Source organism: Chelon labrosus (genome assembly GCF_963514085.1).
Source record: "Chelon labrosus genome assembly, chromosome: 8".
Taxonomy (NCBI): domain Eukaryota; kingdom Metazoa; phylum Chordata; class Actinopteri; order Mugiliformes; family Mugilidae; genus Chelon; species Chelon labrosus.
The window spans coordinates 2,867,368-2,883,479 of NC_140358.1; the positions used below are offsets into that span (position 1 = coordinate 2,867,368).

Below are 16,112 nucleotides of genomic sequence, written 5' to 3' on the forward strand. Positions count from 1 at the left end.
ACCTGACTGTGAGTCCACTTTGCAGCACTCAAATTTAATAAACAAATATCCAGTCCTTTGTAAAATCCTCTACATCTTGACTTGACTCACTAGATCATCATAAAATCCTGCCCACACTAGGTTAAAATGGATCTCTGGAAAGAAAGAAGTGTTTGGCAAAATAATGTAAAACATGTAACTCATGGACACACATACAGTGAGCCTTGATCTGTATGTCTGACACTGTCACTGAGTATGAGTCCGAGTTTCAGTATCCATCAGCTCCGTCTTATGCCTTACCCTTGGCCACTTCACAGTGTTTTCATCCATACCTGGGTGTCTTAATCCGATTTTAACACTCTGGGGTAAATAAATGTCACCCCTGCCAGTCCTATGCCTGGCTGTCAGCTTTCCAGTGGCAGTAAACCGCAGCCTGGGCTCGGGCTTGGTACTCATCCCTCTCTAGCCTGTAATTGCTTCATTAGAGCCTCTGCTGCATCTCTGCCTGGTAGCTGGGGAGATTTAATAAGAGCTGTGAGGATGCTCTCAGACTCTTGTGTCTGGGCTGCTAGGATATTGCTCTGGAATTTCTTATAACCAGGCTTCGTTCCAACAAAGACAGAAACATCAAGTGCACTCCTGGATCCCTTCAGTCAAACACAAGAGGCAAACCAGCTCTCCCAAACCTTTTGTACTGTGGCTGTATCCCCAGGAGCTACTGTTTCTTCTACCACTGAGACTGTAAACCACAGTACAGAGACGACTGAGTTTCCTGAGGTCCATTTTCTGAGATATGTTTCATCAAGTTACGGGACAGTCAGGTGATGTAAGAGGCTAATGCTGAAGAAGCACCGAGTAAACCTAAAGCTGTATTCCTCACACCTTATTTTTCAAATCTAAATCTCATCACTTACTTCACTACTATTTCTATTTATCACTTTACACAATGGTGGCTCTCCACTATTAGGACAACATACCAAAACAATATCTTATGTTTAGCAAAATAGTGGGCGGTCATTCTTAACAAATGTCTATTCTTGGAAAGACAAGTTGACGATCTGCTAGGCCACATCTAAAAGGTCCTACGTGGTGTTATTGATATATTTCTAACAGGTATGGACTATAAACCCTAAGAAGGTCCTTGAAATCAGCTTGAAGCTCTTATCTGAAGAGACCAACACTGCCAATGTTGGTTTGGATTGACTGGTATGATCGACAACCCTCTCCAACTTGGACAAAGCTGGAGGCAACATCTAAAATTCCTAGATGTCGGCACACACTGTCAAGAAAGTCTGACATAGTTTGATTCATGGGGGTTTGGCTTTCAGGCTCCAGGCTTAAATATCCATATTGCTGAATATGAAATAAAATCCTAGATTACAACAATTAGTTACTTCAGTCTGAAGCAGTAATAATCAAGGAATTAATTCTTCTTCTAAACTGGAGAAAACAATCAGCTTAATGCTTAAAATGTGCATATAATACAGAGAAATGACAGCTGCAGCAGTGATGTATTAAATCATTAAGGATGATGCAGTAGGTATTGATGATTAGCATAAAAACCCAGAATTATTGTGTTGAAATGTTAAGATATTTTGTACACTTGTCTTTGAATTCTTAGTATATGAACTCTCTGCAGGTTTAAGTGGCTGTTGCTTAGACTGAACACAAGTATGAAGGGTGCTGCCACATAGCATCTACAGTACAGACTTAACTATATATAGCAAACAGCAGGGGGGGATGGGGAAAGCTGATGACTGTGTGCATTTGACCAGAGGAGGAGTATGTGTGTGTGTGTGTTTGTGTGTGTGTGCAGTGTTTTGTTTTTGCCTGAATGTCGACACACATGTATGTACAAGACTGTAAAAGGCAGACGTGCAGCTTGCATATGATCCTTGTGTATACGTGCAGGCAAACAAGCACAAACACTGTTTATCTGCACCAAAATGAACGCTGATTTCCACATATTTTGCTGCATGTGTCATACTCACGTGATGACCAGTGAGGTGGAGAAGAGGAGCGTTCCCAGCAGGCCACGCCGGCAATCCGCGTTCTTCCTCTGGCGCTGGTGCATCTCACCACCGCAGTTGTCACAGCAGCGGCACATGCAGAAGAAGAGCCCGGCTATCGGCATCAGAACGGCAAACAGCAGGCCCACTGCTGCACATATTAGGAAGCCTATCTCATAGTAGATGGCCTGGGGTCAGCGGGAGTGGAGTCAAAGGAAAAATGAGATGAAAAATGAGAGACGAATTATTTAGGAAACATAACAGTGAAAGGAGGTGAACATGGAAATGAGAATTAGAGCAAAGGGGGTGGAGAAATGTGATAAAAACAACAAGAGGAAAATTAAATTCGGAGAAGATAATTAGTTAGAAAGGGTTGATTAATAAAAGCATCCAGGAAAAGAAGGGACAACAATATACACAAGGAGGCCAAGGATAAAATGAGCAACAAATCTAAAAATATCCTTTAGAATCCCACCACTAGAAACTCTCCCTACTCTTTATTCAAAAGGGATTTGTGGATAAACCAAAAACACATTGCAGAACACTACTCACTGCAGGAGAATCCTTTCTTTGCAAACCTTAAATACCACAAGAAAATTCAGTAATCGACTCCTTAACTGCATTATTACACAAAATAAATGCCAAGACTAAAAAAACAAACAAACAAACAAAAAAAACGTAGGATGAGACTATTGTTCTCACACGCTATCAAGCCAGCTGGAACTGTAAGCGTAAAATCGGTTGAGACTTTCACAGAAAGCAATTTTTAAAGGTAGTTTTTTGGCATAAATTTACAAGGAACTGCAATATGCACTGAGGGGATAGCAACACATGAAGGATGATGGGGAAAATACTCAAAGGAGTCAGAGCTATCCATGCAGCCCTGTGGTGCAGTTTTCACACCCTAATGAATGGGAAAGACAGCATTTCTGATGAAAAACCTGCTTCAATAGGAATGGACTACAAGGCAGTTAGCACACTGCAGAACAACTCCTTCACAAGAAGCCCTTTAGACTCATATTGAATAATGAAAATCCTGACAAATCCGCCCCCAGTGTGAGATAATGATACCTTTATATAAGGTATATCACTTAGCTACTTCCTAATTATTATCTGCTGAGATTATGGTTTGATGCAGACCTTACAAATCCAGCTTTGTAGCTGCAGAAGAATTATAAAAATGTATTTCATTTACCACACTCAGCAAAAACTAATGCTGTAAAATAAATAAATAAATAAATTCGATATCCAACCTTCATGAAGCTGGAAAAAAAACCTAAACAGTTTGCCCATTTAAAGTACATATATAGGCAGGGTTACACCAGATATTAAAATACAGTTTACATGCTGTGCACAACTCAGCTAAATGGAATTCCTTAGTTCAAACTGACTGGTGGAGCACTTAGGTTTTTATTTTAGAACATCTGCAGATGGTGTCCACCAGAAACGCTCATGTTTTCAGGTATGCAACACCACAAAATCGAGAGCCAGTCATTTAGAACTGAAAAAGATCATAATCTGGATGTCTGAGAATCGCCACAGACATATGGCTAATATGACCGTGAAGTCATATTAGAAAAAATAATTTATTGCATGGCTGTTAAACAGTTTTAGCTAGGTGTGGCTAATAAACTGGCAACTGTGTGTATATTACCTTTGTGGCTTGGAAAATTCCAGCTTGGGTAAACTAGAAAATGGTATTCTTGCTGTGTTTAATTCAACATAAACGTTTTATACATAAGATAGTAGAACAAGGTTTACATGCACCTGTAGTACTTCTAGTGAATCGATTGTGGACATTAGAGGGTAGTCATTGTGGTTAGACAACAACTAAGAGTGTTGTAAGGCCAGTAGGAGGTCTAAATTATAGGTAGTGATGGTCAGTAAGATTAAAATGCACGGAGAGAGTGTTCAACAAAGCTGACTGTTTTATTATATTGCCTGAATTAGGATTCTGTGTATGTCATCTCAAAGCCTCAATAATCCTTTACTTTGATTAACTATTAGAAATATTCAAGGAGACTCAAAAAATTCCTCCTGATACATCGAGAGAGTCATACTGCAGGTTTGCAGTAGTTCTTCCACTTCCTCTTGTTATTCACCACAACACTCCCACCTAATCTACCTCTATCTAGGCTGCACTCAGCATAGGCTTTGGAAATTATCAAAATTGAACAGGGGATTGGCAAATCCCACACCATACGGAACTTGTCACAGTGGTGTTCTGTGCTTCTAGCTATAGCTTCTCGTTATGACAGGTTCAAAGCGGCGCCGCTATCACTTCTCCTGAATGGACCAACTGCGCTCCAAGATGATTCACACTCATCTTAATCGCATTCGTAAGTCAGTGACCCTGCCTCCTCCGAAGACCTACAGCTTTTGCTTTTTAACATGGTGAGAGTAAAAAGGTAAGGCTTGGAAATATAAGGCAGTGACTATAATCTTCATTCCAAGAGGTAATATTTGGAAGAGTGAAGATACGAGTGAAGATACGAGATGTGTTGTACGAGATGTAGAAAGAAACAGTCTGTCGATCACGTTCTTTCTAACCTCAAGCAATACAAATATGGATGATTGCAGTGTCGTTGGAAATGGATGGAAAACGGAAACCAGAGACTTGACAATGCTGAGAGGCAAAGAAAAAAAGAAGACACTGTGTCCTCTAAAAGCACCGATGCCAGCCCAGTTGTTGAGGACATGGCGCAAATCTGAATGCTTGCATTGTCATTCTGCTCCTGGGCTCCTCTTGTTATTGGGAGAATCTTCACAAAAAAAAGGTCAAAACTCTTTCATTTTTTTTCCACCACCACTCTTCAAGGGCCTGCAGCTCTGACTATTTTTGGACTATAGCTTTGTCTTGGCAAGTGCCCAAAAGAAGAAGGTGACCTTCCCATAAGAACAAACTAGATGATGGGTTGGCAGCATGTCTGAGCAGTGAAGACAGGCATTTCTGCAACTTGCTGAAGTGTCCTCAAGCAAGAAACTGTTACTCTAAACTCTGCTATCCCAGCTAAATGCTTGGGATAGACTCTAGGGGCCTGGATTTTAGTTTTTCTTGGTCAGTTCCTTCTCTTTGTCCTGTTTTGAATCTGATCAATTTGTTTTGAAGGGAATAATAGAACTCTTGAGTCCTTAAAACAGCGAGAAACTCAATATTCTCAGCACTATTGTTATGATTTCCAGGCTAGCAGAAAAGAAGACTGTAATGCCTTTGACCACAGCTGCACTATTTAAATCCTCTCTATGCAGGCTTCGGTTCAAACCGAGATTGCACACTATCATCTGTATTTAGTGGCGGCATACTAGGAGGTGTCAACGCCAATTCCCCTGCAAAAAATTTAACCAATTTAGTTCTGATGTGGTGGAAAGGTTGAAGGGATATCAGAAACAAACATGGGGGTTTATTTTCCAAAAGATAGCAGATAGCAGCTCTAGTATGACTCATAATAGACACAGTGAATACATGAATACACCCTACTGACATTAGTTTAGATCATGCTGGGACTTGGTCCATCTTTCTTTGATCTTTAAAGAATGGTTTAGTCAAAATACTTGGAATGAGTGCTTTTGATAAAACCATTGTTATAAACATAATCCTTTTTAAATGTTGGTCGACTGAATTAAGGTTAAACAATAGTTCTGCTTTGTTGACCTGTGAGCAGAAGAGCTCTAACGTCATCCCACAGATTATGTTCTCCAATTTAGAGATCACTCATCACCTCAGTGGGGTATATATATGTTGTCATTACTCTGACGTCAGCTCGTTTTAAATTAAACAAACATCAATTTTAGAAAGGTTTATATGTGGCATATGGCAGCAGGTTGTTTCCACACCAATTAGAAATGTTCGAACAAAAATTGTCTGCTAATTCCTGTCTTCATCATTGCCTCAATAATGTTCTATTATCTCACCCTCCCACGACCCATCTGCTATAAAGTTCTTTAGAGGGACCTTGCAATCGTCAAATATAACTGCAGTACACTAGCTTTCCCTTTTTAAACATTGATTGGATTTCTCCTTTTTAAAACGAATGCAGATTATGTAGTTAATGCATATTGTATGTCAAGGCCGCGAAGACGATCAAGTGTGTGTTTGTGGTCACGCGTGGCTTTTATTTGCTGTGGTTTGGGTGGATATCAGAGCAAATACTGCAGAGAGTTGCTATTCAGCACTGAACACTATTAATACGCTGATATACACAAAACCACAGCAAACTGTCTAAAACTGTGGTTGTGCAGTCAGCATTGTTGCTCCTCTCTATAGCTCCATCTGTGGACATATATTAAGCTAAAGGTTGGGTTAGTTGTAAGGAGGATGGGATGGCTGGGTGGAAGCCATAAGGCTGCACAACTAACCATGTATAGTCCAATAATCAGTTTATACCACCAATGAGTAAAAATATACATATACAGAGAGATCTATTTTAGCTGTAATTGTGCAGCCATGCTGACTTCCACAGTGGAGCATTATGAGACGAGGGATGGGTTGGGACAGTAAGTCCAGTGTTCAGACTTTACCTGAAGGGTCAGCACTATGTTCTCTGGCTGAACGAGGCCAGATGAAGATGAAGAGGGCATGCAGAAGGCAAAGGCAATGCAGCGTCAAAGAAAGACAAGGCCGCAAAACAAAAACACATATGATGAAACAGAACAACAGAAAGAATTTAAAACTGGCATGCATATCCACATAGTTGCATATTGTAACACTGCACGTAGACTCACTCATTCAGCTTCGCGTTTGTACGTAAAAAAAACTCAAATGATGAATCCTTCTCTAAATTCGCAGGTTGTGCCAGAAACTATTGCAATTTTGGGATGCCAGTGAAAGATTGGTTTTGCCTTGGCTAATAAAAGCTATTAAAACCTTGCTTAAGAGAAGTCACGGACTACAGAGCAACTCAGGGGTACATTTCTTCTGTAATTTTTATAACAAATTGCTGCATCCAATCAGGAAAAATCAAAAGCAGCAAGGTGAATGAAAGGCAATCACTTCACACACACTCACTTACCTTTTGATACTCCGTCTGAATGGCTCCGAACTTGTCCTTCGCCAGTTTGACAATAAGATCTGAAAGAGAGAAAACAAACACAATATAATGAAAATAACATGCATGGCAGATTCTTTTATCCAGCGCATTATGTAGTAAAAGGATTGCGTCGTATGAATTTCTGGCACCTTCTTCAAACAGAGGCTTTACCCATTTCTGCGCAGTATACAACAGATGCAGTAACATGCTAAGACTGATCACTATGACAGCACACTAGGCTAATGCCCAGAAAATATTGTTTGTATTTTTTAATGTGTGCACAAAGCTCAATCCTTCATGCTTCAACTCAGTATGTTGTTTGCCAGCATGTGTGTAATGGGCTTGGTAAGGAAACTTTGCACAGGTAGCAAACGGCAGAATATATTTATTATGGGGAATCATTTTTGTCAAGCTGAAGCTGCACGTTGACATTTTTTGACACGACAGTGCCATGAAATCCAGAGCCACACTGTGCCACTGCAGTGTCCCCTTCATCCCCAGCTATTCCTACTGGGTTTAGACTGAGGAAAGTCTGACAGTATGAGGAAAATTTATTTTATTTATTTGTGGACTGACATCATGTTTGGATCCTTCTTTCACTCCCAGTGCAATAAGTTCAGCCGGGCAACTTTGGCAAGTTAGTTTATGGAAGTTCAAGTCATTGTAATTTTGCATGCTGTGTTGTTTGTGTTATGAAACTCAAAGATAAAATTATATCTGAGCAAAACAACTAACTATTCTGTGGTTAGCATGTTAGTAGACAATTCTTACTGTCTTTGTAAGGGAAGTTTGTGTGTCATTGCTTCTTGCTTTTGTCCCACCTTAAACACCTTAGCTTCCACTGGTTCCTTTAAACGTTCCGATAAATTTAACCACAACCCAACAAAACCTGGCAAAATATGTATTCCTTGTGATCTTGTGGCAATCCAGCTGCCTTGTAAGATAAATCACACACCTCGCCACTTCTCAGTTAAATAAAGGCTGGAAATACTAATTAATAGTTAACTGAACAGTCTATAAAATTGGTGAAGGTTTGACAGTTGTGTTGCAAACAAATACAAAATAAACTGAACAACGCTCCGATTATGTGTATGACTAAATCGCCGTTACTTTTCTGTCCAGATTTCCCGATTAAAACTTTGGGGCATCATTGGCTTCGAGGCAAACAAAAATGCAATGGTAGAAGTGCCTAATAACACTGGGGTTAAGACTGTATTCCCTAAGCATATCCCTACCGGCACGAGGGATTTTAAATTTAATTTGTAGAACTTGTCAGGTAACGGTTACAATAATATTGACTTTTTAACATTCATTCAGTTTTTACCCTCAAACTTTGAGGCTATGTGTACCACCTTTTCTGTACCAAACTATGAGGTGCATGGGTCTTGTTACACTTTGCATATATCAACTGATAAAAGCGATTTGTTAGAAGAAAGGAGAAAATTTAGAAGTAGTACCTCTCATCAACCCACACTTTACAGGAGGAGAATACTTTTAGAAGCAGCACGTCTTCCTGATTCGTGATAGAAATATAAACAGTATACCAATTATTTTGGGTGGATCCTTGGTTGAACAAAAATTCTTCAGCTGGACCCCTGCTGCTATGCAAACTTTGAAAGCATGGAGATGAAGCCAATTAAATCCTTTTTTTTAATCATATTCAGTGAGATTGTTCAAAACATGCAATCTCCTAACAAATACTGTATGTGGCTGTTCTCCTTCATGTCTGCACCTGGAGCAGTGCTGGTTGTGACTCACCACATAATGATGACAGAGACAGCAAGGGTCCTCTGAGGCAATGGGTTTCCAAAAATAAGATGCAAAGCACACAGGAGTTTTCCTCCTTCTGCAAAGCAGTGTTTCTTCTTTTCTGAAGAATGCATATTTTCTGTAGAAGAAGTGTTGAAGTATTGTTTTAATTTATTACCTTGCAAACCTCTGATCCTTGCCTCTATTTCAGAGCATGAGATTTGTACTAGAGGAGGCTGCCTCAGGCTTTTCTTTTATTATGGCTGTTTTGGAAAGAGCTCATCTTTTATAGAAGTTGTGTCTAATTGGCTTTATTTAAACATTTATTATACAGGATTTTTTGTACTTCCTTCTGCAGAGATAGAACGGATGTGGCTTAAAGGCCTTGCTCAACTGCAGTTTGACAGAAGCTGTAAGTCATGTCCACATATAAAGCAATTGGCAAAGTTGGTTACTAGTAGTCGTTGCAGGCTGTGGTCTCCTAGGTATTTCAAACCCCAAATGTTTCCAAATGCAACAGAAAGAACATTAATATGTTATTAGAATATGGGTGGAGCTATGCTACTCTTAAACAGTCACACCCACTTTTCTTTTGGCTTTTTGTTTTTTTAGATCAAAGCTGTGCATAATGGATCGCCAAGATCTTCTTGCAGTCACTTCTCTCTATTTTAAAAGAAATATCTGGTCAACAGCATCACTGCTCCATCTTTTTTCACCCAATGCTCCAAGCCTGCTATCAGCATGGTGGATTGGGCCAAAGTTGTGGATGGTGTTTCCTTCCGGTAAATGCGTGTTTGCATCATATTATCTGTATCAGATGCTCCCATTGGTTGTATATTTCCCACCTCAAATGTGTATGAACAAAGCTGGGTCTTCTTGTTGTCACCACTTTTTATTTTACGAGAAAATAGTGTCAGTGGTGCGACGGTACTTCATCTGGGTTCCCCCGCTGCCCGAGCTCGCTATCAGCATGTTAAATTTGGTGATAAAAAACAAAGTTGTTGACAGTGTTTCCTTGCAATAAAGGTTTGGGGAACTTGTTTGTGTCATATGACAATTAGCTGTATCATATTCTCCCATTGTTCATCACCTAAAGACTTGTAGCACTTTACATCCTAAAATATATATTTTTTTCACCTAACATCACTATAACTCAGTTCAACTCAGTGAACATTCACTGGTCTCTTGTCACCACAACACAGCTAGTCTCTTCCTGTGTGTACGCCACTTTACTGTAATCAAACAGCAAAGCACTGTGATCCATTTCTCTCCAGAGTTTTCCTCCCAAGTTCTGGAAATGTAGGTCTACTTTATAGGTCAGCCTGTTAGTGTGTGTGTGTGTGTGTTGGTTCCTTCAGCCCAGAATGGCTGTTGTCAGTCACTATTGTGTGTTTCAGGTCAAGGTGTAAGATTACCCTGCCTTTTGGAGGGAAATGAGTACAGTGAGCCAGTCCAGCTATTATCTTTTCTTGTTCTGGTGATACTGAGTGTGTGTGTGGGTGTGTGCGTGTGTGTGACCTTTTTGTGAAGGTGTGTTTAAATTCCCTTTAACCCCAGAGGGTGAAAACTGTAATGGTAGTATGAGAGTAAACAAAAGATCTCTGTAACAAGCCTTTGGGCCATATATAACTCTGTAATAATATGTCACAGTACCGTAAGTGTTGCTTCAGTTTTGTGCTCACTGGGTGATGAGTTGTTAGAGATAGGTGTTGCGACTAAATTAGGACAGAGTGACAGATCAATAGCAAGTTAGGACCCTTGACTTACACATGATATATCAGACTTCATAAACAGTGCAACATATCTTCCAGTGAAACACAACAAGTTGCATTCTGGAGCTTTAAAAGCTAACAAGCAGTCATTGTTTCTAGCCATGTTGGTTAATGATTTATGGTGACTTAAGAAAAATATTGCACACTGAGAGTATACTTCTTGCTTCCTCACACCTAAAACCTGCCCACAGATGCCTTTTAATCCCTCATAGGGCTGCAATTGGCCACTGTTGTTTTGGCTAGAAACACTTAGCTTGAAATTGCCCAAATCCAGTTGCCTCAAGGTGCCTCAGAGCCTGAATCTCTACGTTTCTCAACTAAATGTTGATTAATTGGTAATTAAATTGTCTATAAAGTTGTCTCACTTTTGCAAAACTTCAAATTCCTTACATTGTCTGGGAAATACCCCACACTCCATAAATGTTTACTTTCTCAAGAAGATAAAAGAAAGAAGATTACAATTTGAATTAAACGTAACCACCTAGTAATTAGTTACCTTTTTACCAACTCGCAAACCTTTGTTCTGGTGCAGTAGCTTGTGTGTTTTTTTAAATCGCAGCGTAAAAGTCACAAGGACCTGGCATGGTTGGCTTGTAAAGAGCTTGTAAAGCACAGGGGTCACTGCTGGATGCTGAGGTTTGCCTATAAGCTCACGCTTCAAGTCAGTTTGGAATCTTAAATATCATCTTTCCCAAACATTGGTGCTGGTTGGGAGAAGTAGACAAAACCCAATGCCAGTAAAATGTCTGAGAAACAGATTCGTCTAATAATATTGTTAAGAGATATAAGTTTTCCATTCCCCACTGACAGTACGGTAGCTGACCAAAAAAAAAAAAAACTTTGCTGGCTTGTTCAACTAAAACTCCAACCTCCAAAACCGAGTGAATGAACTTGCCACTGCAAGGGTACTCAGTCATGAGAAATAAAAGAAGCACTGCTGAATAAAGAAATAAAAGAAAGAGGAAGGAGAAGATCAAAGACGGGAGGATGAGACAAACGGGAGGTGAAAGAGAGACGAGCAACAGGGAGAGAGGGTTGGATTGAATTCAGTTTCTAGTCTCCTGTGAGAGGCGTCTAATCCCTCTCCATGAACGAAATGCTCACTTGATGCTGGTTTCCACCCACGTCAGCTCTTCTCCTCCCTTTCTGCGAGTACTTGTCATTGAAAAGGCACAGATTTGTTGGAATGCTTTGACCTTTAACCCCTCTAACCACTAACTAACCTGTTGTTTGTCTTGTGAACTTTAACCTATCTTAAGTGGTTTAAACTGATTCTTCGAGATGAAATTTTCTCAGGAAAATGTATGCACAGTATTTAAAGTGTCCATGTAAATGTATGTGGGATATTAATATAAATGTAAATACATAATAGAAGCCAGCTCCAGTAGCTTCTGAACGCCAAATAAAATCGAGGTAGAGCTTTTCCAACAGATTTAATGAAGCTTTGCAGGGAGCTCAAGATAAAGCAGAACCTGGCAAGATGAATTTTTCATCATTTACTCCAGAAGGGAGTCGCCCGCCCTGAGGAATCCAGCAGCTCTCTATCTTGGTTCAGCTGCTCGGTTTCAGCACAGCAGAGGAAAAAGCTACTTTGATTGACCATAAACAGTGGGGTTTCACTGGATACCGAACGCTTTCCAGGACCAGAACTTTAGTCTCGCCAGGGTAGGGAAATAAATTATGCAGCTGAAGTATCACATTTGGCTTTGCAACACCACTTTAAAGTTGGTCAGGTTATGTTTGTGTTGCCCAGTCGTGAAGCAAGGCTTTTTAAAAAGAGCATGGGCTCAGGCAGCTTGTTTATCGAACCGACCTGTGTGATCTTGACAGCAGGCAGTCAAAACTAATTTGAAGGCAGTTCATGTAACCTTGCTTTCTGTAGGTGGTCTCCGTCTCAGCTAAGAATACACAAAAACGTTGCTTAATATGATCAGCCCAAACTGCACCTTTCTCCAAATGGATTTTTTATGTTTTGCTTACCTTCTGCCTATCAAAGGTCTATCTGTCTCACCAGATATCAGCGTCCTGCACTCGTTAAATATTTATAGTTTGGGTTAAAATGTGCACATACAGGCCTGACACCTACGTTTCAGTTTACTTCAGTTAAAGTCAAGTGGACGTAAAATAAAAAAAACCCATAGCAATGACACTCCTTGATGGCAGCAGCCATCCCCAGCAGGATGCAGCCTGACACAGACATACACACAAAAAGGCTTTAGGACTCAAAAAACATGAAGAACAGTACAAGGTGTTGACCTGGCCTCCAAATTCACTAGATCTCAAACTGATCAAGTATCTGTGGGATGATCCACAGAGGCCCCTCCCCTCAACCCATAGGACACAAAGACCCCCACTAACAACATTCTGTTTCCAGACACCACAGGACACCCTCAGAAGGCCCATGTCCATTCTTTTTGTGTTTTTTTTTTTGTTTGTTTGTTTGTTTTTGTTTTTTATATATGTTCCACACAATATTAGATAATTCAATTCAATTCAATTTTATTTATATAGATAAGTGGTCATAATGTTATACCTGATTGGTGTATGTGCTGACTTCCCCCGAAACATCATTCACGACATAAATTCTTTGACAGGCAAGTAGAAGAAGAAGATTTTTCCCCAACTATTTTGAAACCACTGAATTGCTTCAATAGAGGAGGATGACCAAGTTTTTACATTACTGTCCACATGGATTTGTAGCTTTGTTCGTTTTTTGAAACACTTATTATACCTCCACATTTCTGTCCTGTAAATCTGTCACCTGGTGTTTATTCTTAAATGATTTATTCCAACTGGAGAGAAACATTCAGATCAAGTGTTGACATGGTTACTAGGCGCAAATATTTTGCTTTTTAACAGATTATTAAAGGTTTACACCACATGTCACGATCTGATAAATAGTTCCCTCTGACTGGTCTGAATGAAGTGGTTACATGAGGTTTGAACCAACTGGGCTGTTATTCTCATTATTAGTGGAATAGTAAATGTAGCCACTGCCTGTTTATGCAGCTAGAAATTACTGTTCCACTTTTCACCGTCCTGTAATTTACTAGCTCGATTCCAAATCAGTGCTTTAATTTAACGCTAAGGTTCAGACTGGAGGAAAGATAAAAAAAAAAAAGAAAGGAACAAAAGTGTGAAGTGTAAGTCAAGTCATAGTTGTCCTTAGTTCATCCTTGTGTTTACAGTAACACGAGTCAGTGTGGATGAAGAGACAAAACCTCTGCTGAAACATCTTAAACTTCATCTTGTTTCTGCACCAAACTATTGCAAATGACAGTTTGTGTCTGAGTCTTGATAAGTTCAAACTGGATATGGCAGCTATTCCCTTTCACAGATGACACATCAGAGTTACTCCAAATTGTGAGTCATACAAACACTTGTCATATTTATTATCATAAAATCTTCTATTTTACATGTAATCTCAACAGGATTTTGGACAAGATGAAGTCACACTGTTTTCTGACATTTTGTAGTCTAAACAATAATCTAATTAATCAAGTAAATAAAAGGCATAGTCATCTATTGTAAAAGGGTATGGTCTAAATTGTCAGAAGTAAAGTAAAAAACATTTATACATTTTATACTGTACCATAAGGGCTTGTATTTCATTAGTTAATTTAAGTAATACGACAAACAATAGACAGCAAACAAATGAGATGTGTGACTGATAATCCTCCCAGCAGTGTCCATGGAAGAAAAGGAGATTAGCGCGATGGATTAAATGATTTGACAGAAGCGTTCACGCCCACGTCTTTAGTGACTGAAAATAATAAACACCAAGTTTGTCTGTGCATCGATTGTTCGTGAGGATTTTCAGCAGAAAGGCTCCAATGGCATTAAGCCACCCTGCCATCTCTACCTCATGCTGTGCTCCAATTCTTAGGAAATAAAATAGAAAATATTACAATGCTATGCACGATTTAGGTTAGATTTTAAATACAGATGAACTACACTACAGCAAACTGGAGCGGTGCTTGTATGCTTGTACACACTGTTCTAGTTCAGGTTTGTATTTGCTTATCTCTGTACACCTTCTCATCTTTAAGTTAATATCTCTATTTGTGTCCTCCTGTTCTCTACATATACTCTAAGTGTACCGAGGGCAGGTCAAACCAGAGTCAAATTCCTTGTATCTGTTAACATACTTGGCTGATGAAGTAGGTTTCTGGACAGATGTGAGCAGTAGGGTGGAGTTAAAGCAGTCAGTCAGCTGTTACTGGGACATACTGGAACTATGAATGGCTTGAGAATCAAACCTCTGTCGTCCTATCTACTGTACAAAGGCTGCCAGTGCTTCATTTAGTCCAAAATGAATCAGTGAGGTGTCTCTGCCCTTTGCCATCTTGCCAGTGCCAGACTATGTCTAACTACCAACTATTTAAAAATTGGGTAAAGAGGCGGAGTGGAGTTGAAGCACGCGGGTGAGATCTTTGCAGAAAGCTACCCACCTGCAAGACCTGTCAATCAAAGTAGCTAGACTAACTTTAAGTCATAAGATATATTTGAACGTACCAAAGTTGAAATTAATATGGCATCTATAGACCTTCTGCAGTGGCTTCATCTTTTCTGCCATAGAGGGCTTAAAAAAAACTAGATGTCTGTGAAAGTGACAGTGCCACAGACACCTTTCAGTCAGTACCATAGGAGTGTTGAGGTCCTATGTGTGTATACTATCTGCTCTGGAGGAAATATTATCTCGAACTAAAGCTTTAAAAAACTGAGCCTGCTTTTGGACTAAAAGCATCATATATTTATTAATTCAGGTAGTGTGCAAATCTTTACATTCACAAACACACAAACATTGGCGTGTTCTTTTAATGCTTTCTGTAAATACGCAGACATTTCCATGTAAAGCGGAGGTGTGTGGGAATGTCTCTGTTCACAAGGATATATTTCTCGTACATGTGCAGTAACAGAGGACAAATGAAAGATGATGCTGGTTGTTCAGCGTTCTCAGCAGTTCCCAGTGTGTGATTTGAACAGGCGTCTTTCTGCTCTGTGACAGTCTGGTAACTAACAGGAAATCCTGTGGTTGTTATTGCGGCAGAGCTTTGTTGAGATGACTGACCTTTGTAAATGCTGCGCTGAGGCTCAAACAGCATCGGCTATTGAGGGATATCTTATAACATCCAGTCCATGAAAAGCAAATAACCTCGTCCCTGTGGGAGATGAAAGCCTTTTTTCTCGAATGAAAGAGGTTCGGTTGACCATGGAGCTACCTGGGAGGGTTGGGACCAGCGTTACAGTACTGAAAAGAAAATGTTGAACCTCAATGAAGAGTTTTATTTCACTCGAAGTTATTGTAGGGACAGCATCTATCAGGTGTGGTGCCCAAACTTGAAAAGGAATTGGAGTAAATAACTTTTCCCTGCCAGCTATGGCTGTTTGCTGATGGTGGAAATGAAGCTTATTTTCCATTATCACTTCTTTTATGTTACTATTAGGGATGTCCTAACCGGTATCGGGGCAGATTCAGGCATTTTCAAAATGACCAGATTGGATCAGTATCGGGCTTCTTTTGTAGTTAGCGGGGCTTGGAGCGTGGGGTGTACCAAGATGAAATGGCAGCGTGG

The 16,112-nt window shown here is 39.9% G+C and overlaps 1 protein-coding gene across 1 annotated transcript in view; it reads right to left on the minus strand.

Moving 5' to 3' along the window:
* Window positions 1-16,112, minus strand: part of prom1a (prominin 1a) — a gene marked incomplete at its 5' end in the record, with an annotated part of 82,498 nt that overhangs the window by 39,110 nt on the left and 27,276 nt on the right. The window contains 3 exons of the mRNA XM_084549223.1: window positions 1,971-2,176; window positions 6,507-6,533; window positions 6,998-7,056. Coding sequence (XP_084405349.1) covers window positions 1,971-2,176; window positions 6,507-6,533; window positions 6,998-7,056 — 292 coding nt within the window. The remainder of the gene's footprint in view (window positions 1-1,970; window positions 2,177-6,506; window positions 6,534-6,997; window positions 7,057-16,112) is intronic.